Here is a 22,566-nt window from a genome sequence, read left to right on the forward strand (position 1 = left end):
GTGTATGAACAGCATTAACCACCACACTGTACACAGCCAGCGTCCTTTTATGTCTGTCTATGTGTTCTATAGAATTGCTCTCAGGCTGTATTACAAATGTACTGGTAGATGGTAAAGCATTTATGAGCAGAAACTAAATGTGGCATTTGATTGTTCTTAGCAGTGTTAGGGAATAAAAAGGCTAGAGGTTTTAAAAGTATGATTTATTAAGATTTTATAGCCTTACTCAAGTGTAACCTGTAGAATAATTACAATGAAATACATTATAATGTATGCGGTATAATTATGTTGCTGATATGTTATGCTGACATATAGAAAGCTATGTTTGGTTCACAAACATCTGTAAATATATTTATGACAATGTGTCCATCGGCAAAATTATTGGGACTGTATTTGGTGTGTTATTGCATTTATTGTATTATTTATTTATTTATTTATTTATTTCAGATGTTTAAATGCATTTAATTACCAATACTTTTAATGATTATCTCAGGTGGTCCAGGATGACAGCATCACAAAGTATGTGTGCCACTTGACCCATAACGACTGTTGATGAAGGTTGATGAACTGACACACACACACACACACACACACACTTGGGATCTTAAATCCAAACAGGCAAATTGTTGGGAGCAGAAATGGGGGTAATATGGGGGTAATAATACACAGGCAGTCAGCAGAGTCGGCCCCTGCTGAGGATTATGTAAAGCTGAGTGGGGAGATGCAGTCAGTACACAGCCTCGACTCTCCCCCACTGACGGACAAGTCAAGGTATGTCAGCACAGATGAATGGAAGTTTCACATTTAGGGTAGAGCAGGAAGGGTTAAACACAGCAGTCTAGTTAATCTTTCCAACATACGCTCGGTCACATAACCCGACCATCCACCACTTGAATGACTAAACACTGATTTTAATATTTAAAGAAAGAGGTGGGCATTTGAACAGACTTTTGCCATGAGAACAAGATCTTCCTGAGTCATGTGCAAATGGAATGGCAGCTGGGCTGCTGCTGTATGGTGGCAATGCGCTCATTTTCATTTTTTAGGCGTCGTTAATTAGCAATTCACTCTCAGGTACCATGGTTTTAGGGCATAAACAGATGTCTGGAGACGATATCTTGAAGCTTGGCAGAACCCAAGTTATGAGCCTGGCACAAATGAGTTATTGAATCATTTTACGTTATATTCATTTAGCAGATTCTTTAAACCAAAATGGTTTATATATGTGGAATAAGTCTTAGGTTTCAGCACAATGGGGGAAATTTAAGACCAGTGAGGATCTGAAAATGGTGACTGTAACTAATGGGAAATGTTCCTGGAATGATAATAATAAAATAAGTCAAAGCGATGTTAACCAGAGGGCTTCTTTGAGCTTAAAATGATTTGCAGCTAAGGTGATACCATCTTGTTCCATTTGGTCCCTGTCAACTGTTTTCATTGAAATTGGCATTTTTAATTTAGTTTAAAACTGAACCTCACCAAATGAACACAGAAACACTTCTCAGACTGTTCATGTCTTCAGGCAGTTTATTACCTTGTTATTACAGTCCTTCGAGCAAGAACTGCAGGTTCTGTTTATTACAGTTATGGTATGACTGTGTGTGCGTGTGTGTATGTTAAAGCTGCCAATGCTAGCAAAACCAGTCTTCTAGTAGTGTTTTTTTTTTGTTTTTTTTTTACCTTGTATCATTTACCTTAGTCTACTTCTTAGACATGCATTTGTGTGTAAAGCTGTGGGAAAATGAACATTATCAACATCCTATTATCAATTGTAATAATTATATAGATATTTTTGACACAAAATCATTGTTTTATGAACAATAAATGAAAAGACAAGGTTTTAAAATCCCCATATCCCCAGGGGGAGTGGTTGGTAAATGTTCCCACTCAGAATAAGCTCAGGAATGGGAGTTTCTCTCTCACACACACACACCTCAAGGGCACAATTTGAAAAGACTGAGGGGATGTAAAAGACAACTGTTCTATTAGGCTATAAACACACTTTGTATTAACTTTTAACCTTAATAAACATACCTGGGTATTGACACTATGCTGACACTATGCTTCGTTTAAATCATCACCAAAGTTCATCTATTATCATATCACGCCCGAGGAGCTACGCAGTGCGGAGCTGCACAGCTCCGGTATCATTGTTTTACATGGACAGTTTTGACTGAAGAAATTTCAAAGATTTAAGGATGTGCGATTTATTGGCGGAAAATGAAGATACCGGTGTGCGTAAAAGGCATAAAATGTCTAAAGTGTGCGATTATTTCACGCTGCGTAAGGTGGACAACATTAACCTCATAACTGCTTAGTCCTACTTAGGGTCACGGTGCCGTAGTTCATTCTGGGAGCCTGGGCATGGGCGTGGCCTACACCCCTTGTCATGATCCGGTCCAGAAGGGGCATGATTCAGACCGGAGTTTTCCTGATTGTCCCCACCTGTGTATGATTGTATAAAGCTGCCCAGTTTACCGTTGGGTCATTTGTTTGGTGACGTTTCCTCTGTCGTGTGATATTCTAACAGACCCCTGTTTCGTGACGTTGTGCGTCCTCGTTCCTTGCACATGTCCAGCCATCGTGACACCCCTCATTCATCTGCTGATGCTCACAGTGGATGTTGCCAATCACTGCATGATGAACCTTAGCTCACTGATTGCACTGATTGTGGTGTATTTTATAATCTTCTACCTCCATATCCACTACTCAGGGATGTATGCATTTATTGTTCTTGCTTTTTGCTTGCTTTTAAACTTAATTTCTGTCATGATGCGGTCTGGAAGGGATTGTTCCGGGATTGAGCGAATGCGTCCTTCTTCCTCGTCATCCTCACCGTTCACCTGCCTCGTCATGTCAAATGGTTGTGACAGAAAGACCCGACGCGCATTTGGACGCAGCTGACGCCGCCCTGCTGAGATCACCCTTTGATTGACAGCTCGTAAATAAACAGAAGTTTACTTGCTGTGAGGCCATTTAGTGGCTTTCAGGTTAATGTAGGTTAAAAATAGGATTTTATAGTCAACCTCAAGCTAGCCAGTGCAGCAAACGTAAGATCGGGGTGATGTGGTTATATTCTCTGGCTCTAGTTACAACTCTTGCTGCAGCTTTCTGAGCTAGCTGCAGTTTACTCATGCACGTCAAGACAGTAATGCATTACTGTAACCTCCCACAAGTTATATTGTGGGAGGTTATAATATTGGATGGAATTTAATTAGTGTTACTAGTGTCATTAGTGTCACTAGTCTCCATGTTGTGGCATATTAGTGTACTTTCTATCAATGGGGAGCTGTCTGTGGTCCTGATTATCCATACTCAACAGATTGGATGTGCCAAGGACATGGAATAAAATATGATTATACATTCAACACTACTACTATTATTGCAGTTGTATTAGTAGAAGTAGCTTTTAATGCAGTTCATGATTTGCTGTGGTCTTCTGTCTTCCTCACACAAATCCACAGAAAATGCATCAGTGACGGGTTTAGAAAACTTTTATTTTGAATTATAAAACATACATGCTTTACAGTTTTCATCCATGCTGAGGTTACATTCAGCACTTGTTTAAATAAACTTACAAGTAGTTCAGTGAAACATGACACTGGGTTTCTCTCATAGAGACTAGAAGAGTGGCTCTGTACACAGGTACACAAACGCACTCGCTGAGCACTGTCCAGTGCGTCCAGGAACACACCAACACTGCCTGACCGTTCCTAACAGCAACAACAAAATGTTGCTTTGAGGTTGCACAACCGTTGCACGAGTACTTCTTTTGTAGCAGGAGCAGTGCTGAACCGAGGCTGAATGACAGCAAACACACCGTTCTTCAAAAGTAGCACCTCAGGTTATTGAAGAGTGTGTGAGATGTGCAGAGACAATCGAACCTCATTTTCTAATACAGTGGGTGTACTCTTGTCTGTATCTTGGTGTGTGTGTTAACACTGCCCAAGGCTGTGTTTAATGATCTCTTTGCTAGGAGGAGGAATCCTATCGGGGAACTGCACTTGGAATTCCACCAGCAGATCTCCACGTTGGGCGGGGTTCTTTGGTCGGGGAAGCCCCTCCCCGCGCAGACAGCGCACGGAGCCAGGCTTGATCACGTCGCTGCAGGGGAGCGGCTTCAGCCCCCCGTCCAGAGTCGGCACGGTGACGGTGCAGCCGCAGAGTGCCTGGAGGAACGGAAGCGAACAAGGAGCGTGAATTTTTTTTTTCACGCGGGACAGACGAAGCGTTACAAACGGGCTATTCTGGTCCTGCGAGTGCGAGTGTGTGGGCGACAGTGAGGAGGAGGAGGCTGAGGGAGAACACTCTGCTCTCACGAGTTCTCAGTGTGTGTGTGTGTCAGCGCTGTGGGGGTGGTTTCTGTGGGGCTAAATTTAGCTGCTGTTCCCTTGTGTCTGAGGAGGGGACAGACACACACACAGACTGGTAGAGTACAAGGTGTTCTTAAAGGGACACGGCGCCAAGGGGATTTCTCGGCCATCTTTCCTACACTAACTGTTATTAACTCTCTGTATAAATAGCAGTTTATATACACGTACCTCACGGAGTGTGATGGCGGCGGTGTAGATCAGGTTGGAACCCTCCCGTCTGAAACTGGAGTGCTTCTTCTCCTTCAAGACAAAGGTTATGTCGCCAGCCTTGAGTCCCGCCCCAGGGAAGGTGATCGTCGTTCCCTCCCGCCAGCCCTTCTTCACCTCCACGCTCATCACGCGCTCCTGCGGCAGGGCGTGCGTCTGGGGGAGCCGCACGTGCTTGGTCACCCCGGTGAGCAGCTCCTCCAGCGAGACCTCCAGTTCACACACCTCGGCCCCGGCGCCCCGGCCGCGCCCGTTGCTGTGGGGGCCGGAAGGTCGACTGTGAGGGGTGCGCAGGAAAGGGTTGAAGAGGTCGCAGAAGTCGGCGTCCGAGTCCACCTCCACGTTGAAGAACATGCCCGAGGCGTGGAATGGCGGGGAGGTCTCTCCTTTGGAGCTCGGTGAAGCCGTGCTTGCTTTCTTCACGTCTGCAGGGGCAAATAGTTGGGAGTCTTTAGTTAGTGAGAAAGCAAGATGCGCGCAATGGATTATTAATGTTGCCTGCTGTGTCCACAAAGTGCACATCTGCACACAACATCTTGTTGACCTACTGACCTTGTTGGTCATGGAGGCTGCGCTTCTCGGGGTCCGTCAGGACATCATACGCCTCGGCGATCTCCTTGAACTTCTCCTCGGCATCCTCCTCGTGGTTCTTGTCCGGATGGTAGCGCAGCGCCAGGCGCCGGTATGCGCGGCGGATCTCCTCCTCGTTGGACTCCGACGTCACTCCGAGCACCGCGTAGTAATCCTTCACGGCGGGCGCGGCGGGCGTGCACGGGGGCTCCGCGTCCTCCCGGGATTCCTACGTACGCAGAGACATACCAGGCGAATTAAAAATAATAATAATAATAATAAAAACAAGCTAAAACATAAAAATCGTTTTCTTTTTTTTAATCAAGTCGGGGAAGGGAGCTCGATTCTTACCCCGGAGCTCCAGCTGTCCTCGCGGTGGATGACGCGCACCTTGCACTTGACGTTCTTGTGTTTCACTCCGAACTGCGTCCAGATGAGAACCATGTTGCCGGTGGAGGAGCTCGGGAGTCGGTGTGCGGCTCCGGCGCCCGGCGCGCCCTTTTATAGCGCGGCGCCCACGCGCCTGCCGAGCATCCCCGTGACGCGCGCAGGCCACGCCCACCTCGCCATGTGAAGCAGCGCTTCCGGGAGCCGGGATCGCGCCTCTCAGCATCCCCGGCATCCTTTTTTTTTAAAAAAACCATCCCCAGCCCGTGCAATGGTGGACACCATTCAGAATGTTCGCTTGGTGTGAACCTTCTGCAATGGGAAAAAAGACATGCAATCTGAGCATCACGTTTACGTAACTGCGAGTAACGGGACCTACATGGTAAGATTTCCTCCTCCGTCGTGACTCCGTCAGCCAATCAGCTGCAGCCGCGCGCGGGATTTCACTCCAACCGGAACTGAGGACAAATTAGGAGAAGCGGGGATCTCCGGTGCGCCGGGAAAAAAGAATTTGGGTCCGGACATTCTTCACGTTCATCAGAATTATTATCGGGACTGTAGAATCTTTAACAGAATCGTTATCAGAAAAATAAAACCATTATCAGAATCATTATCACACCTGTATACGGGAGCATTTAAGGACCATTCCAACCACCAGTCGAGGCTCATTGTTGTGGAGCCGGAGGAGGAGAGAGGAGAGTTTTATAGAGTTTTGGAGAGTTTTGGTATTTGGATAGTCTCTCCTTTCATGGTGTGTTGTCCTCCTGTGTATTGTTGTGTTGTTGTATATAGGCAATCACTGTAAATAAAAGCACAATATTTCACTTGGGCCTGGCATCTGCTCTTTCTTTTATGGCCCTTTCTCTCTTTCTTTAAACATTGTTAAAAACTGTAACTCATTTGCACACCTTCACCCGTTACACATATTTTATGTTAAAGACGTAAAAGTGTAATACTTGGTTATGTTTGCAATATTTGCATATTGGTTCATTGTTTACTTGCAACATTTGCAATACTGTGGTCTGTAGCAGTTGCAGAAAGCATTTCACTGCACATCATACCGTGTATGACTGTGTATGTGACAAATAAAATTTGAATTTGAATTTGAATCTGTGCATTCCCACCGCACACACTCCCCTCGTTTGTTGTCATGTTTCCCAACGCCTAGACGGGGACATGACATCACACTATTAAGTAAAGTGAAGTGATTGTCACATGTGATACACAGCAGCACACGGTGCACACAGTGAAATTTGTCCTCTGCATTTAACCTCTGCACCCTGAGTGAGCAGTGGGCAGCCATGACAGGCGCCCGGGGAGCAGTGTGTGGGGACGGTGCTTTGCTCAGTGGCACCTCAGTGGCACCTTGGCGGATCGCGATTCGAACCGGCAACCTTCTGATTACGGGGCTGCTCCTTAACCGCTAGGCCACCCGTATTTAGTGCATGAGCAGTAAACACTGTACATCATTCTTTAAAATGTTGTCAATGATTATTGTAATTATTGTTTTTGTCGTTTTCCCCTTTTTCATAGACAAACAAGCTTGAACAGGGTGGGGCATTTATATGGATACACCGTAATAAAATGGGAATGGTTGGTGACATTGAACACATTTTAATCAGTGGTCAGAAACTTGTAAATAACTCAAAACCCAGCACACAATTGTTTTTCTTGTGAAATTACCTAGAAAAAAAATTAAGTTGGATCCAAGATGACCGACTTCAAAATGGCCACTATGGTCACCACCCATCTTGAAAAGTTTGCCCCCTCACATATACTAATGTGCCACAAACAGGACGTTAATATCACCAACCATTTCCATTTTATTAAGGTGTATCCATATAAAAGGCCCACCCTGTAGATAGGCCTTAAATAATAGAAAACCGAGGCAAAAAAACAACAAGACTGCGTCAGGTTATAAAGACAGTTTCTTTAATTATGTAGATTTACTGAATTTTAATCAGACGGTGAAAAATGAAAGAAATTACACAACTCACAGACTCACTGCTTTATGTCTGGCAAATAAGCTAAAGACAAAAGCTCTACAATTTGAGGTTAAACTTAGTTCTGTGTGTCAGATGGACTGTAATGCATCACCTGTATGTTGAACATATTGCAAATGTAGCACTCCTTGTCTCCCTTTCTTTTGCTTCACTGTTTCACTTCGGAAGTAGCTCCGATTTTACATTGTGTTCGGAATGTCTCTTTATTGCAATGTATTCTGTGAAGAAGTGGTTTTCCAGAGGATGGGAGTTTCTTCACATCTGCCACACCAGCCTGTAACACGCTCACACACATTCACACATGGTCTTGACATTAAAGAGGAACGCCGCCGTGTTGTGAATTGAATTCCTGGAAGTCCTCTGGTATGGTATCTAAAGAATTGAGGTTTGGGGAAGGAGAGACAGGGAAGGATGATACTTACAGTACATTAGTGAATAACAGTATATTATAATTCCACAATATTGCACAGCTGCTACCTGACGTTCTATGATGAGAGGTGGATACGTGCGGCTTTTGTTATCAAGGCTCATTTTTCGTTCTGACTTTTAATACTGTCAAACCTGCCAAATTGTACAGTGCCCTCCACTTTCATTTGATCAAAGTTACTTTACTTTACTTAGCAGACACTTTTATCCAAAGCGACTTACAAGAGGAAGCAATTCTCATTCGATTTCTATAGATTTTGAGTTTACAAAAAAACCTCAAGTTAAAATGATATTAACATAATTATGGTATCTATTGTGTTATAGATCATAACACAAACACGTTTTGCTGCAGTGCAATTTTTTTTACCGCGTCTTTATGTTTTCACTTTTTTGCACTTACCATTACAGCGATACTTTAGGTTAGACCAGATGATGTTTTCCTGTGAGAAACAGAACACGCCCAGTCGGCCTCCCCTCATTGTTGTGTCGATTGTCACTCCTGAGTCAGCCACCAGCTCAGAACCCTCATAAAATCGCGCCCTGAAACACATTCACAATCAATTTCCAATCCCATTAGCCCAGGTGACTAATAAAAGGCGCGGTGAAGCAGCTTTGATCGGCTTACCGGATGTAGCCCACCTGTGGGCGATGCTGCAGGTACCACCTGTATGAGATCTTGTCCTTCCAGCCAACATTCCTTGGGTCCTTCCACAGCAGCCGTACCTGGTCATTGGTGTCACCCGTGTGCCACAGCGAGTTCCTCAAATGCTCCCCTGGCCCAGTTTTGGATTTCACTGCCTGAGAAAGGAAAGGGAGACAGAGAGTGACATTGTGAAACACAGCTCATGGTGACACAACAAAATGTGCCCTCTGCTTGCAACCATCACCTTAGTGAGCAGTGAGTGAGCGAACCGCTGTGTGTTAGGTCAACTGTGTGTGTCGGGATCTGTTTGGATGTGTGTTAATGAGGCTGGTATTTAACATCAGTATAGTGAAGCTGGAAAGATATAAGCTACACAGAATTTGGACCCCTTCTCATGTAGATGCCATTTTCAGAGTGTGTGTGCTTTGAGTTAGGACCCTAGATGCTCACGTCCACACCTTCAACTGGATTCCTGGCTCAGCAACTGCTCTGAAGGGTGTGGCCTGCCAGTAAGTCTGCTCGGTTTGTTTCCACATCACTACATAAAAACTTGATGAGTCCTGATAGCCGAAGATGAAGCCAGCATAGTCGTCGTCAGTCACAGTGTTCACATGGAACGTCCCTTCAAAGTCCACGCCGCTAAATGCTGTGTATCCTAAAACCCAGCAGAGATTTTAGATGACAGTTAGAACTGAATAGGGATCAAATATATTTGGTTGCCTAGAGACAGACCCTGTAAGATCTGCTTAATTGCACAGTTCACCATTAATTTATTTTGGGAAAGATAATGTTGAGCAGCAATAATGTTATGTAGCTATGATGCATTTCAAAATTGCATTATGATGTTTTGATAACTATCAAAAACCTATTTCCACACATTTTAATTATGCTATTTGAAACTAAATAGACCAAATAGAAGGGTCCTATTTACCTGCTTTAGTTTCAAATGGCATAATTAAAATGTGTGGAAATAGGTGTCATAATTGAATTAAGTTAACCCAAAAAATCATTTTTTCTGTGATAGCTTACAGAAATTGTCTTACCCACAGCAAGGCCAGGATCACTGTTCATGGTCTGGACTATTTCCATCCCCTACAAACAAAACAGGACACTCTAACATTCTTATGGGGACCAAATGGATTTTTAATAGTTCCAACTATGAAAATCTGCATTTGATGTAATAAAAGTACTTCTTACTTGTTGCACGTGTCAACCTCAACCTACCTGATTAAGCACCACCCAATTAGGGTCAATTTGTGCATCGCCCTCAGGGTCTAGAACCACTGTCTGGTAGGCTCTGAAGTCTGTCAGTGTGACCTCAGCATTTTCTGGGCAGTTATCAATGCGGTCGATCACTTTATCCTGGTCAAAGTCTGACTCACACACATCTCCAACACCATCATCTAAGCACAGGAGAAGAAATCAGTTTTCCTGTAGGCCAGTGCAAGTTTTTTTTTTTTTGACAATTCATGACAAAATGGACATACTATTTTCATCCAACTGGTCAGGGTTAGGCACTAGTCTGCAGTTGTCTGGTCCTGGTGGCAAAAAGTCTGGGATGTTGTCATTGTCATCATCATCATCACACTCGTCGCCAATGCCGTCTCTGTCCGTGTCAAGCTGGGAGCTGTTTATCACTAACGGACAGTTGTCGTTGTTGTCCTGGTGACCATCTCCATCGCTGTACGGCACAGCAGAACACAAATCACAGGCACATTATTCTGGTTCATAGGGACCAGTACCAGAGACAGCTCCTATTTATGATAAATTTACTGTTTCATTTTTCATTAACACGGTAACTATTTCAAATGAAAACCTGGAGAGACTATTAAGATCAGAACCATGGACAGCTCTACACATTTTCTTTTATTCTGTACTGCTGCTCTGTGGTAAATATGTGATATGTAATAAGCCGTCTAGCCATTCAAATTGTACTGTGACCTACATTTCACATAACCCACAAACCTCCATCTGTCTCGCCGCATGTTTCACCAATTAATTAACTGGAAGGACTCCCAGTTCCTGCTTTAATTACTTTAATAATGAGGTGCTGAATTTGTTCACCCAGGGACATTCAGCATCCTTCAGATGAACAGTGTTTTGTAGACAGCTGCTCTCAATTCAAATCTGGTCCATTTAGCCCAAGACTGCATAAGATCCTGGACAATTCAGACTCTTTTAAAGAGTTACAAATATTTAACATATATTTAAGATTTAATCAGATTTCTGACATGTGTAATAGACATGTGTAATAGACTAGATTGAGGATTTGGTATTGGCATAGTCATAATCTTGAGTTGGGTCTAATTCTGCCTGACCATCTGTAGGCTGTTACCTGTCTTGGTTTGTATCACAGGAATCCCCGACAAGGTCATTGTCAATGTCTGACTAGAAGGACAGAAATAGAGTGAGAGAGACAGAGACGGGGTGAGCAAGCTGTGTGTCACAGAGTATGGCGCCTGTTAACGTGTCACTGAATGTGTGGGGAACTGTGAGTGTGTGTTCTCATGCATGTACCTGATTGGGGTTGGGAATGTCAGGGCAGCTGTCACAAGCATCTCCTACTCCATCCAAATCCCGGTCACGCTGATCCGGGTTCTTCACACGCTGACAGTTATCCAGAAAGTTCTTCAAACCTGGGATTTGAAGCAGAGACTCCCTTTTTAAGAAACACACTTTGACTGAATCCAAAATATCATGATATAGGCCAACAGGCCAAAACTGAACACAACCATAGGCACATTCACAATATGCTGGGCAGTTTAGCGAACAATTGAAACACGCTGATTGTAGGTAAACCTTTCCTACTTCTTACACCTCAGCATTTTAACTCCTCTTTAATACATTTACATTTACGGCATTTGGCAGACTCCCTTATCCAGAGCGACTTACAACGTGCTTTCAAGTTACCATCGATGAAGAGATCAATTCCGGTTCACTAGGACCCCAACTATGAATACATCTATTTAATTCACTCTGTTGTAGATTCTGTACACAAAGTTCGACAACAAGAAAATTACAATTTAATCTAAATATTCTTTAAAGAGGAAGGTCTTGAGCTGTCGTTTGAAAGTGCTCAGTGACTGAGCTGTTCTGACCTCGAGGGGAAGTTCATTCCACCACCGAGGGGCCAAGACGGAGAAGAGTCTAGATGAATGTTTTCCTTTTACCTTCAGAGATGGAGGGACCAGGCGAGCAGTACTGGAGGCTCGGAGTATATGAGGTGCAGTGCGGGGTGTAATAAGGGCTGTGAGGTAGGATGGTGCTACTCCATGTTTGGCTTTGTAGGCCAGCATCAGTATTTTGAACCTGATGCGTGCAGCTACTGGGAGCCAGTGGAGGGAACGTAGCAGAGGGGTGGTGTGGGAGAATTTGGGAAGGTTGAAGATCAGTCGTGCTGCTGCATTTTGTATTAGTTGTAGAGGTCGGATGGTACATAGTGGTAGACCAGCTAGAAGGGAGTTGCAGTAGTCCAGTCGTGAGATTACTAAGGACTGAACCAGTAGTTGGGTGGCCTGGGTTGACAGATAAGGGCGGATTCATCTGATATTTAGTAAATATTTTTTATTAATGCATTGGTTTTTCTGAGCGATGGCATGTAATGGCCCTCCGGCAGCGGTGGCCAGGTGGCTAAGGATGCAGGCTTGAATTTGCAATGCCCATTAGATTGTGTGCACTGTGTGCTGTGCTGTGCTGTGTCTTCAAAATGACAATCACATTAGTGGTTGTGGGACAGTGGTTGGCCTAGCAGGTAAGGAGACAGACAACTCAGAAGGTTGCCGGGCTTGTAATCAGAAGACCCGCCAAGGTGCCACTGAGATGCCACTGAGCAAGACCACTGTCCACCATGGGTGATAGTTAAAAGCAGAGGACACGTTTTGTTGTGTCACCGTGTGCTGTGCTGCAGTGTATCACAATGATATTCACTTCACTTTCACATTACTACAATTTTAAATGATTTAAATATATAGGCACATGACAGCAAAAACAGCAAAAAATCAAAGTGCAATATCAAGTATGAACTGCATTCAGTACAGGGATTAAATGGGTAAAATGAGTTGGAGCACACTTTTTATAGGACAGGGACAGGGTGATAATGACATTTTGAAATGCTGGTAGAACAGCCACAGAGCCGACAGACATGAGTCATTCAGAGTTCTTGGATGCATGCGAGGGATGCAGCAGCTACACGAATCCTGTGAAGCACTCACAGCTTTTTTTAAATGCAGATAATGAAATCAGATCAGTACATCAGTCGCTGAATACAGAATATTGTTCTACCCTTTACATATTTTATCAATCTTTGTTTAGCACTGTTTTTTAGCAATGCAACCCTCATACCTCATCTACCTCATGCATTATTCTTTTCGATTAATTTAATCTTAACATTTACATTTACAGCATTTATCAGATGCCCTGGTCCAGAGCAACTTACAATCAGTATTTACAGGGACAGTCCTCCCCCGGAGCAAGGGTTAAGGGTTAAGTGTCTTGCTCAGGGACACAATGGTAGTAAGTGGGATTTGAACCTGGGTCTTCTGGTTCTTAGGCGAGTGTGTTACCCACTAGGCTACTACCACCCTACCACCCTTAACTTTTCCAAACTTTTCCCATCTTTCTTTCATGCACACTCCCATATGCCATTTCTCACCATCTCCATCCATGTCATCATCACAGGCATCTCCCAGCCCATCTGAATCTGTGTCTCGCTGATCAGGGTTCTCCACCTGTAGGCAGTTGTCACATGCGTCTCCATGGCTGTCTGTATCTCTGTTTGCTTGGTCCACATTAGGCTTCAGCCAGCAGTTATCCTACATAAACAGACACACCACACACATTTGTGCAAAGAGAGCAGAAATACAGTCAGAACATGCAAAGGAAAATGTGACAGTACTTCCATCATATTGCATTGTTTCTTTGTGTGCTACAGAGAATGACTGATTGCATGCATCCGCTCTGAAATATTTCCTCTTTTCTACCCTACCAAGCTGTTCATTGTTATTATGCGTATTTGTGTGGATGGATGTGTACCTGTTCATTAAGAATTCCATCTCCATCAGCATCTTCATCACACGCATCTCCCATTTCATCTGAATCCGCATCCTCTTGACCAGAATTGGGAACGTACACACAGTTATCCTGCAAAACAAACAAAGTGCACCGAAAAATACTTTACATTTTATATTCACATTAAGGATGCATGCTAATTTTTCTAGCAATTGTAAGAATAAAAGCTCTGACATTTTTCTTTCTCTGGCTAGTCTTGGAGGGGATATAGTCCCAGGGTGACTTTGACAAAGATCAAATTTGTGAAGTCCGCTGATGGCCCATGAACAAAGGGTATTTCAAGCAGAGAAGACACAAAAGTGAAAGGACGGAGACAGGACTGAGTGCTAAGACTTGCATGTTGATGAGAGTGTGCATAAATCATCCAGTGAGGAAGAGCCGCAGTTATTTGATTCGGGCTTCTCCCTTTTCAAAGTTCATCTTCTGGACCCAGAAATAGTTACACACCAACATCTGTTAATTATCTGTTTATTTCTGTTTATTTCTGAAAACATAGTTGGCATTATACTAATACAAACTACCCATGTGCTGCATTTACTGTGATATGCATCTGTGTTTATCACCTTTCTACAGTTGGTGTCTTTGCAACGTAGCTTTTCATCAGGGTAGCCATCAATGTCTGTGTCCTTTCCACAAAGATATCCATTGCCTGCCCATCCGATACCACACTAAGGACAAGCATGCATACACACACAGGAAAAATGATAACTGCATTTTGAATGTTATTCATGATTTTTAACCTGAAACATTAACAAGCAAACAAACACACAAACAAATGAATGGGTAGAACAAATACATTAAGGGTAGAACTTGTCAGAACTTGGCATACATTGCTTTAGTGACAGAGGTATATCACATTTCTAATTCCATGTGTAGAAAGACAGAATGGCATTTCTGTACCATGCAACTTATGGATCCATCTCTCTCCTCCACACACACTGCATGGGGACTGCAGGGGTTCTGAAGGTTGTTCCCACAGCTGCGCTCTGGCCGGCAGCCTTTCACTTGGTCACCTGTGAAACCTGGTTTACACCCTCCACAATGATATGATCCCTGAACATAAAAACCAACAGGATAATTAATGATGTACTGGCACCCTGCAGTATTGCTCACATGAAATCTTACTGTGTTGCTCTCAAATATGGGGTTTAAATACATTTTTTTTACTACTCCATATTCCATTTTAGCAATTAAGGATTGTCTGCTCTCTTGGTGCTGATCTCCGGAAATTCATTTTATTGCTGCCATTTTACAGTTTTGTTAGCATTCATAATTGAACTTCATTGAAGCTTCTCAATGTGGCTTTGAAGTAGATCATGTTTAAACTTACGCTGAAAAAACTCCTGATTGATATCTTATACCAAGGAAATTTCGGGAAAGTTTGATCATACCATAGCGTTCACACAGACTGAGTTCGCCGCGCAGCCTCCATTATCTGGTCCTTTACATTCATCAACATCATCGCAAACCTAGATATAAAACATAAACACATTGACACAGGAGATGAACATGTCCTTCCGTGTTTCAATTTATACTTTCACAATTAAAAAAGCAGAAAACACAAAAGATTCTGCACATGTGTGCATACAGTGATACAGTAACATCCTTATAATTCACACAAATTCATGCAATCATATAAGATATGATGAGATTAATGAGAATATTCAAGAAGAAAGTAGTAATGTACAAAGTGATATCTAAAAAATGAATGAGATAAAATAAATGTATTATCCCAGGAGTTGATTATCATAGAAATATTAGTTGGTTGTGGCATCTTCATAAAGATAGCTGTGATCTATTTCAAAATAATTGGTCAAATAAAGTTATTGCATTTTACATTTTACAAACGGCAAATTATAATAATTATTATTACATCCAAATGTGCATGTAAATGAAACTTACCTGCTTGTTTGACTGAGCAAAAGCTACTCCTATTCCCTTCACTGATTGTCCAGTGTATCCCAGAGGACACGCCTCACAACGGAATCCAGGTGCCGTGTTAACACACCTCACTCCAGGAAAGCAGGGGTTAAACTGGCACTAAACAGACAAACAAGGAGGCACAAAATGATAAATCTCAAATAAAAAAGTGATCCAACTGGCAGAACACAGGCACATACCTCGTCAACATCGTCACAACGGAACCCATCTCCCGTGTATCCATCAGGACAAGGCTTGCATTCCACTCCATTCTCGCTCTCCACGCACATGTCATCACGGAAACATACGCCCGGGGTACATCGGGGCTTTGGAATTTCAGCCCCACCCAGTCCTGCCAATAGTCAATCAGAATATGAATTTATGTCAATACGCCGTCATTCGATCGATATGCTTCGAACATGAACACACAGCACAGACACTCGCAAAAAAGTAACACCACTCACCACAAGCTTGGCACTCGGATATGGTGTTTCTCAAAAACGATGTCTCCTTTACCTACATAGACAAAAGGTGTCAGAACCTGTAGTGGCAACGGGTGTTCGCTAGAGAAGACACTTACCTGCTGGATTAGAACGTCCTTCAACTCATTAATGACCTTGGTGAGTTCGGACATCTGATTGGACAGCTGTTTAGTGTTCACTCCTGTTTAAGAACACACACACACACACACACACAGGTTTTTTATCCTTTAACGTCACCAAATTCCAAACATTCATCGGTTCTCATTCAGATTCAATATAATGTGACATAATCTGTCCCCCATTGTCCTGAGATGGGCTTTTGCAGCTCACACTCTTTTTAGGACTAATTATTATAGTCACTATGTGTGTGCGTGTGTGTATGACAACACATTGACGGTTAGTGTCAATAAATTGTGTAGGTTACCTAGTGACTGAATTGAATCACTTTGGTGCGGGAGGCAATCTTGCAGTGAAGCCACGTTTTCCAGTGAGTCTCCATAAGCAAGTTTGAGCTCGTCCAGCTGCTCCTGTGAAGGGAGAGAGCGCATGATATGTCTACATGCAAGATAGATGTAGCAAGTCGGATCTAACCGCAGTATTTTTTCTGGCCCCTAGATGGCACAACGAACTGAAAAACAGCAACATTTGGCCTGTTAGTCTTTTCTGCAGCACTCAAAGACCATGCTACATTTTTAATGAACAAACGATTAAATTATTGTCCATAAATACATGTTAACATAACAATTTTTATATCTGCTTTTTCTGTTAATCAGATGGTGAGGTCAACAAGTCCGTTCAACCACAGTCTGGTCAGTGCAGAGTTGGCATTCCTTTTGATTTACTTAATCTGCACACAAGAAGCACTGTTTACCTTCTATTTTCGTACTTTAAGACAGTTTGGAATAAATATCCATACATAACATTTTCATCTATCACTATTATGCCATAGTTTTCGGCCAGTTCAAGTTTCAACAACATTTTGGAATTAGAACATTCTGCACATGCGTCTGTGAGGATGTGCACGTTGAGGTACCTGTGCTTTTGGCTGCATTGTCTTCAGCCCAATTGCCTGTTGTGGGCGGAGGCCAGAGAAAACGGCAGGCAGGTCCCTGACTGTCTCGACGAGTCTGCAGTCCAGGTGAAGCTCTATCCCTGCCACACCTGTCTCTGCGCCTTGCAGCCCCTTCACATGAAAGAGAAGCCTGTGCCTCTCTCCATCAGCCAGGCGCAGGTTGTTGAAGGTCACCGTGCTCATGCGGCCATCAGTGCGCAGGTACCGCAGTGACGCTGCACACAGGTTCAGGGAAGAGTGAAGTCGCTAAGGTTCAGGATAGATCATTTTAGGATATACATTTTCTAATTCTTTTCACCTTTGTTGAGCTTCCCCAAGACTGTGAACTCAAAGTACTTGCTGCTGTCCTGGGGGTTGAAGAGGGTGAAGACAGAACTGCCACTTTTGGGCTGCAGACGGAAGCTGTTGAGGAGGAAGAGCTCGCTGATGCCCTGTTCCTGGAGCTCCCCATGGAGCAGATCTGGCAGGCATTCTGGAGATGTTAGCAGGTTATACACTGCAAAAAATAAAGAAATAAAATAAAAAGTTGCTGCTGTACTTTACTGGGAGTATGACTGTGCACCATTAAAACAGGACATCCTCAACACAACATCACCGATCTACTGTATAACATCCATATAGGTTGCTAGAGAGCTGTTCATGGTGCTGAGGTGAAGGAGGGAATCTAACACTAGAGATGCTAAGGATGACAAATGGCTGCTTCTTCTCACTGACCCACACATAAGTCAACCAGAAGTGCCTCTGATGAGTCAATCAGTGTGTGTATCGAGGTCCTGGGCTATGGTGAGCTGTTGAATCAAGCTGAATCAAAGTAACTGTGACCTTGTGAAACAAGGGAGTGAATGTGAATCAGTCATTGACTGTGTCTGTGTCACAACCATGTTGGCATGACGAGGCAGGTGAACAGAAGTGATGACAAGGAGGTGACGAGAAGACGAGGAAGGAAGGATGCAATCGCATGACATCACGAAAACCGGGGTTTAATGGTGAACCACAGGACAGGGGAGACATCCGAGACGTTGGTGAACATGGAACATAACATCAAAGACCCGACCGCGAACAGAAATGAACAGGGCAGCTTTATACATTTTACACAGGTGAAAATGATTAGGGAACATTACACAGGTCAACAGTGAAACTCCGGTCTGGATCCCTTTCGGACCGAATCATGACAGTCTGAAAATATTAATGTACGCAGATGTCCAAAAAAAGGACGGATGGGCAATGTTCAACACAGTAAATATAGAAAGAAATTTAAACTGGACTGAGTTGTCCAGGAATGGGTGTTTGGGTGGCAAATAAGATTTTGCCATGATATCAATTTCCAAAAATCTAAAATATTTTATTTATTTTATTCAAATTTGAGAAGAAGACTGTATCCCGAAAAGGCACCAGAGTTTGGAACTCTATGGGCATCACTGATCTATTTTGCTATCCAGGCATTTTCTCTCCGGATTACAGTGCATTATATTGACTTTGACCACATACAGAAGGACAGAGTCACAGCAGACTGTAAGATTTGGTTAATATGATTAAAATAGAACCTGATATGAAATGAAGAATGTACTTCACTGTAAAGCCACCCAAGACCATTCCACATTCATAATCAAGAACTGATCACCAGGCATCTTATATAGAGAAGGTCGAGAACCTTTAGAGCTGGACAACATCACACATACACGTTCCTGTGCAAAAGTTATGGGTAACAGAAATGTTATAATTCTGTTTTTTAACATCACATGATCCTGGCCATTTTGGCCGCAGTGTGCACACTTTTGTGTCATGTGTAACTACCAATGATTTTAGAAGAGACTGTTGTAGCAAAACAGAGCAGGCAATTTTTCTCAGGAATCTGGAATAAGAAAGAAGATCCTCTTCGACATGTTACCTGTTCTTTTTACCGACTGTAGCAATGGCGTCTTTTTATATTTTTAAAGAATATGGCAATTAAGTACTTCCTCCAAACTCACCACTTGCATTTCACTGCATGTTTTAGTCAAATCTGACAGCAGTTTTTAAAATCAAACACCCACCTACTTACTTAATTACATACATGACACATCACTTTATAATTCCTCTGCTTTCTTTTTTAAAGACACAGCACAGGCCAAAGGTTTGGACACACCTTCTCATTCAAGTGCTAAACACCTCTGGGAACTCCTTCAAGACTGTTGGAAAAGCATTTCAGGTGACGACCTCTTGAAGCTCATCGAGAGAATGGCAAGAGTGTGCAAAGCAGTAATCAGAGCAAAGAAAGTAGAATATAAACCATGTTTTCAGTGTACGTCTGTGAAATGCTCGTGATTGTATGTCATATAGGGTTTAAAATTGCTGTTTTATTTTAGATTGTTCTTTATACAATACATTGTACTGTACCATTACTGTGACAGCCAAATTCCTTCTGTCTGGTTTTTGATCAATAATGATTTTGATCAATGATTCTGATTCTGACATTTTTTTTTTTTTTCGGGGCTTTTTTGTTTTATTAACCCTATTAAACAAAATATGAGTCATTACTCTGTTCTCTGCTGGATGCATGTTCATGAGATTTTGCTTGTATAGTGCTGAGTGTGTACCTTTTCTGGTCAAAGTAAAGGAAAGAAGCAAAGAATGGTATTTTGAGGTTGTAATTTACTAACCGATCCCACATGTGGTTGTATATGAGTCTGTGTGTGTATGCGTGTGTGTGTCTGTGTGTGTTCTAAAAGCTTTTTTTGGACATCACAGCAGTCTGACCCCTCATGTTGATCTCTGTCTCTCTCTCTCCCTCCCTCACACACAATCAAAGAGCCCATGAGAAATTTCCACAAAATATGATGGTCTAGAAACATTGGTGAGTGTATATGTGTGTGTGTGTGTGTGTGTCTGTGTATGCTGGATTTAAAACCAGTGAAAAAAACAGTGAAAATGATGATATTGAGATTCTGGGAAAGTAATTACAGCTTTTCTGTTACCTTGAACTACAGAAATGCATATACACACAATTTACTTGTACAAGTGGACTCAAACCTACCGTTTTCAAAACCATCAATAGGTAATTCACAACACATAGAACAAACAAATAAAAGTAAAGATTTATTCAAATGAAAGTAATAATGAATAAAAACCCTGTAGAAAGACATGCAGACTGACATCTACATAGATAGGCAGAGCAAGAGAGCGCGACAGACAGAGTAGACAGCAAGAAGACATGTGTACTCACCGTTTGACTGGGCCTGTACCACTGTGGTCAGAATGAAGACAGTCTGGAGGCACAAAAGCCGAGTGGCCATCCTTCCCCACCGGAGAAAGTACATTCATGTGAGAGTGTGTGAGTGAGTGCACGTGTATGTGAGTTAGTGTGTCAGAGAGACTCTGGCTGCTGAGAAGGGCTCACTTCTGGGGTGGGGTGAGGTAAGTTTTAGGTAGCTGCGAGGATTCAGATGGAGTGGGTGGACTTATGGTTGTAACAGATGGCCCCCTACTGTGTGGGTGTGGTTTGAGGCACTGTTACCTTATTGGCTGCCATAATGTCTGGAGGAGGTTTTATTGGCAGTTTTACCTTTAGGCTCACCGCTATACTACAAAAATCATGGGCATTGGATGCCTGTGTATTTCTTTAAAATAAATCTTATTCACATTCAACAGGATTTAATATTAGCGCTTTTAAGCTCTCTATGTGACACAGGGTACTTTTGTGTGTTTGAGAGTGGTGTGTCATGATTAATAATAACTTGTACGACCAGCATTTGTATTCGTCTTTTTTTCTTTTTTTTCTTTTTTTTGTCTCTGTCCCTGCTAATAACAGGGGATGAAATGGGCTCTGGTCTGCTCTGTTCCTGTTTGTCTTTCATGAAATCACAGTTACATGCTTTGTAAAAACCCGCCTTCTCTCTTTCAGACACTCATTCATCTGCTGTACTCTGGGACACCATAAACTGTCCTGTACGTTGTTAGCTGTGTGTGTCTGTGTGTGTGTGTGTGTGTGTGTGTGTGTGTGTGTGTGTGTGTGTGTGAGTGTGTAATTACAGTCTCCATCGTATTTGGTATCTGTGCTCTGTCATTAGATGTGTTACAGTCATTATTTTCTGCCATTTTGCTTGAGATCATTGGTCCCAGGTGGACAACAAGTGTGCACACACACACACACACACACACACACACACACACACACACACACACATGCAACTCTAATGATTTATGAGGGTGTTGAAGCACATGATGACAATACAAGCAACTTGCAGATGGCATTTATGTGTGTCTTTGTGTGTGTGTATGTGTGTGTATTTGTCTGTTATTCATCACAAACTAGAACTGAGATCATTCATGCATGTAATGCACAAACAAGGTTTGAAATCTTCCGAACTTTATCTCTGAAATTGTTCTAGAAGTAAAAGTGTAAAACACACACACAAAAAAACGTTGTTTTGCTGATCAGAGAACAATAGAATAACACCAAGTACCATTGTTTAAATGAAAAAAAATTGAAAAAGTTTTTAGGTTTTTGGTTTAGGTGAATCAATATATAATCAGTTTGACACAGGGTAGCATCTTAGATAAAGTGTTTTGCTTTCACAGGTTTGTATTGGTGCCGTTTACACAGTACTGTATGTACAATAAAAAAATATTTCACACAAAAACAATGTTTGAATCATACCTGCCATGCTTTAGAAATAATAGATATTATGGCTGCCCTGAATGCTCTCCCTAGCTGTCTCATAGTTTTAAAAATTCTAATATAGCGTTTTTATGGTATAGTGTGCATGAATTTGGTATGTAACCCTTCATCCCCTCACACATTCTCCCCATGTCCATTCTAGAAATTCATCACCTACTTACCCTTTTCTGATTATACCAGAAATGTGTCCCTATATACAATGACAGTTTGGGTGTTTCAGTGGTTAAATTACCCAAAACTAAGTTTTTAGTTTATGTTGTACTGACAATAAACCAATCTTGACTCTTGAATCATAATAAAATGGTCTTAGCCTAGTGATCCAGAAGACCACAAAGACACAGGTTTAAACTCCACTTACTAATTTTAATTATGTCTCTGAGCAAGACACTCCCGAGTGTCTCCTGGGGGACTCTCCCTGTAACTACTGATTGTATGTCAGATAAGAGTTTCTTTAAATGTGAATAAACACCAGTGCCATTTCCCTTTTCAATTAGTTCGTGGCCAGAGTAGAACATAGAGTCCTTCAGAACTAAACTCATCAATGCCAATTGCAACGAGAGTACGAGTAATATACTGTACTTGTGTTCCAACAGAAATTTGATTAATTATACACAAGGCGTTAAACATAAAGTGAAGTAAAAACCAACGAATATGATCAAAACGATCTCTTTTTTACTTCAAACTTTCTCTACCGGTACTGCTGTGTACTTTTCATTTACTCTCTGAAAAAAAAGAAACATTTTGAAAAGACTATAATTG

At 42.4% G+C, this 22,566-nt stretch overlaps 2 protein-coding genes across 3 annotated transcripts in view; both read right to left on the reverse strand.

Annotated features, from left to right (window-relative positions):
* Positions 1–3,476: 3,476 nt before the first annotated feature.
* Positions 3,477–5,616, reverse strand: LOC114786402 (dnaJ homolog subfamily B member 5). Its single transcript, XM_028973508.1, has 4 exons — positions 5,502–5,616; positions 5,133–5,379; positions 4,542–5,005; positions 3,477–4,169 (listed from the first exon to the last, which is right to left on the reverse strand). Exons 1-4 carry the CDS (start codon positions 5,592–5,594, stop codon positions 3,936–3,938), a joined length of 1,038 nt encoding a protein of 345 aa, XP_028829341.1. The 5' UTR covers positions 5,595–5,616; the 3' UTR covers positions 3,477–3,935.
* A 1,831-nt stretch (positions 5,617–7,447) lies between these two features.
* Positions 7,448–22,566, reverse strand: part of LOC114785241 (thrombospondin-4-B-like) — a 41,876-nt gene continuing 26,757 nt past the window's right edge. The window contains exons 1-22 of one of the 2 annotated variants that reach the window (XM_028971189.1): positions 20,353–20,527; positions 17,449–17,646; positions 17,112–17,365; positions 16,503–16,605; positions 16,177–16,259; positions 16,061–16,112; positions 15,797–15,948; positions 15,579–15,716; positions 15,068–15,145; positions 14,577–14,729; positions 14,240–14,344; positions 13,641–13,748; positions 13,261–13,420; positions 11,127–11,245; positions 10,945–10,997; positions 10,097–10,290; positions 9,834–10,012; positions 9,653–9,701; positions 9,068–9,264; positions 8,592–8,764; positions 8,367–8,506; positions 7,448–7,912 (exon numbers count right to left, since the gene is read on the reverse strand). In XM_028971189.1, coding sequence (XP_028827022.1) covers positions 7,854–7,912; positions 8,367–8,506; positions 8,592–8,764; positions 9,068–9,264; positions 9,653–9,701; positions 9,834–10,012; positions 10,097–10,290; positions 10,945–10,997; positions 11,127–11,245; positions 13,261–13,420; positions 13,641–13,748; positions 14,240–14,344; positions 14,577–14,729; positions 15,068–15,145; positions 15,579–15,716; positions 15,797–15,948; positions 16,061–16,112; positions 16,177–16,259; positions 16,503–16,605; positions 17,112–17,365; positions 17,449–17,646; positions 20,353–20,446 — 2,841 coding nt within the window. In that variant the 5' untranslated portion in view covers positions 20,447–20,527 and the 3' untranslated portion in view covers positions 7,448–7,853. Of the gene's footprint in view, positions 7,913–8,366; positions 8,507–8,591; positions 8,765–9,067; positions 9,265–9,652; positions 9,702–9,833; positions 10,013–10,096; positions 10,291–10,944; positions 10,998–11,126; positions 11,246–13,260; positions 13,421–13,640; positions 13,749–14,239; positions 14,345–14,576; positions 14,730–15,067; positions 15,146–15,578; positions 15,717–15,796; positions 15,949–16,060; positions 16,113–16,176; positions 16,260–16,502; positions 16,606–17,111; positions 17,366–17,448; positions 17,647–20,352; positions 20,528–22,566 lie in introns of those variants that run through there. The other variant, XM_028971188.1, reaches the window with a different exon arrangement.

This window comes from Denticeps clupeoides, chromosome 3 (assembly GCF_900700375.1).
Source record: "Denticeps clupeoides chromosome 3, fDenClu1.1, whole genome shotgun sequence".
NCBI lineage: Eukaryota > Metazoa > Chordata > Actinopteri > Clupeiformes > Denticipitidae > Denticeps > Denticeps clupeoides.

Excerpts from the sequence above, each read along its gene's own strand:
- LOC114786402 (XM_028973508.1), bottom strand. The coding sequence starts at position 5,594 with ATGGTTCTCATCTGGACGCAGTTCGGAGTGAAACACAAGAACGTCAAG. Across the intron at positions 5,380-5,501 it reads AGGACAGCTGGAGCTCCGGG|GAATCCCGGGAGGACGCGGA; the intron begins GTAAGAATCGAG and ends CTGCGTACGTAG. Across the intron at positions 5,006-5,132 it reads CAGCCTCCATGACCAACAAG|ACGTGAAGAAAGCAAGCACG; the intron begins GTCAGTAGGTCA and ends TTGCCCCTGCAG.